The sequence below is a fragment of the Tachysurus fulvidraco genome, chromosome 17, assembly GCF_022655615.1.
Source record: "Tachysurus fulvidraco isolate hzauxx_2018 chromosome 17, HZAU_PFXX_2.0, whole genome shotgun sequence".
Taxonomy (NCBI): Eukaryota; Metazoa; Chordata; class Actinopteri; order Siluriformes; family Bagridae; genus Tachysurus; species Tachysurus fulvidraco.
Window position 1 is genome coordinate 25,334,347 of NC_062534.1, and position 1,166 is coordinate 25,335,512.

The window sequence follows — 1,166 nt, forward strand, 5'->3', positions numbered from 1 at the left end:
ATGGACGGTTTTGACGACAGTCGCTGTGGAGCTTCAGATATGAAATGCTGTGGTAAAACAGGGCATTTTGTTCGGGGTGACCCCGGGGTTTCCGAGCAATCAGGGCAAGCTGCTGAGCCGGCTGGGGTCGTTGCCCCTGCGGCCACCGTTTGTGCTGAGGGTCCTGGAACTGCTGCTGCACCAGAGCTAAAGGAGAGTGAACCCCAAACCCAGGCCAAGCCCAGAAGGCCACTGGGGTGCAGAGCCGTCGCTCGGAGACACCCGACACTACACCGGTGCAGGGGGACGGGGAGACGTGGACATGGTGGAAGAGTCCAGTTTTTATGTACCAACAAAGCGGAAGACAAAAGCAAAAAAGGAAACAAAGCTTGAAGAAAGAGAGTCAGTGAAGAGTGCAGGTCAGATTCTGCTTTTAACTTTGGTTTCCTAGGATACGATAACACACTTTTTAATAGCGTCCGCGATCCGTGTCTATGATTTCGTGAGTAAACGATCAGAAAACCCGACAACATAAGTCACATTACCTTTTATCCACAAGCTGCTAGATTCCACCACCCCCATAGCCCCACGACCCCCCCCACCCCCCACGGGGCTGCTGTCATTGTCGTGACCCTTCCCCTTTTTATTGCGGCGGATGCAACATGTGTTCGCGCCTTGCGTCCCCCAGTGTTTGTGAATTAGCAGAAAGCGTTTTATTTACATGGATTCCTCTTTTATTTGGCAGATAAATAATTTCTCAAAAATGATCAATGCAAAGAGAAGAGAAAGACTTACACGACTTCAACGGACAAGAAGTAGGATTTTTCGTGTTAAATACGCCCGATCCTGACCTTTCCAGGCTTGGAGAGAACGGACCAGGACAGGAAGTTGGCTCACATAGTTCACAGGTTGGAGTTCCCCTCCCTAGACCGTAAATTAACCCTCCTGTTACCGTTATAAACCGCTGTTACTTATTCACAAATAAAACCATCTTTCTTCTTCTTTCGTCAGTAATGCTAGAGTATGGCCCCGCTAGCAGCTACAACCGCGCTTCCTTTGCCTGTCCCCCACCGCAACAGCGCCCTTTTTAGCTCAGGACGTTACGACTCTTTGGGAAACTTGTTTGCTCCCCCACACGCCCACCCTTCACCCCCCACCCCCTCGTTCCCCTTCTCTCTTCCCCCCCC

General features: G+C 51.0%; 1 protein-coding gene across 1 annotated transcript in view; it reads left to right on the forward strand.

Moving 5' to 3' along the window:
- sv2bb (synaptic vesicle glycoprotein 2Bb) overlaps positions 1-1,166 on the forward strand; it is an 11,168-nt gene continuing 10,002 nt past the window's right edge. The window contains exons 1-2 of the mRNA XM_047802192.1: positions 1-196; positions 839-910. Of these exons, the coding sequence (XP_047658148.1) occupies positions 1-196; positions 839-910 (268 nt within the window). The remainder of the gene's footprint in view (positions 197-838; positions 911-1,166) is intronic.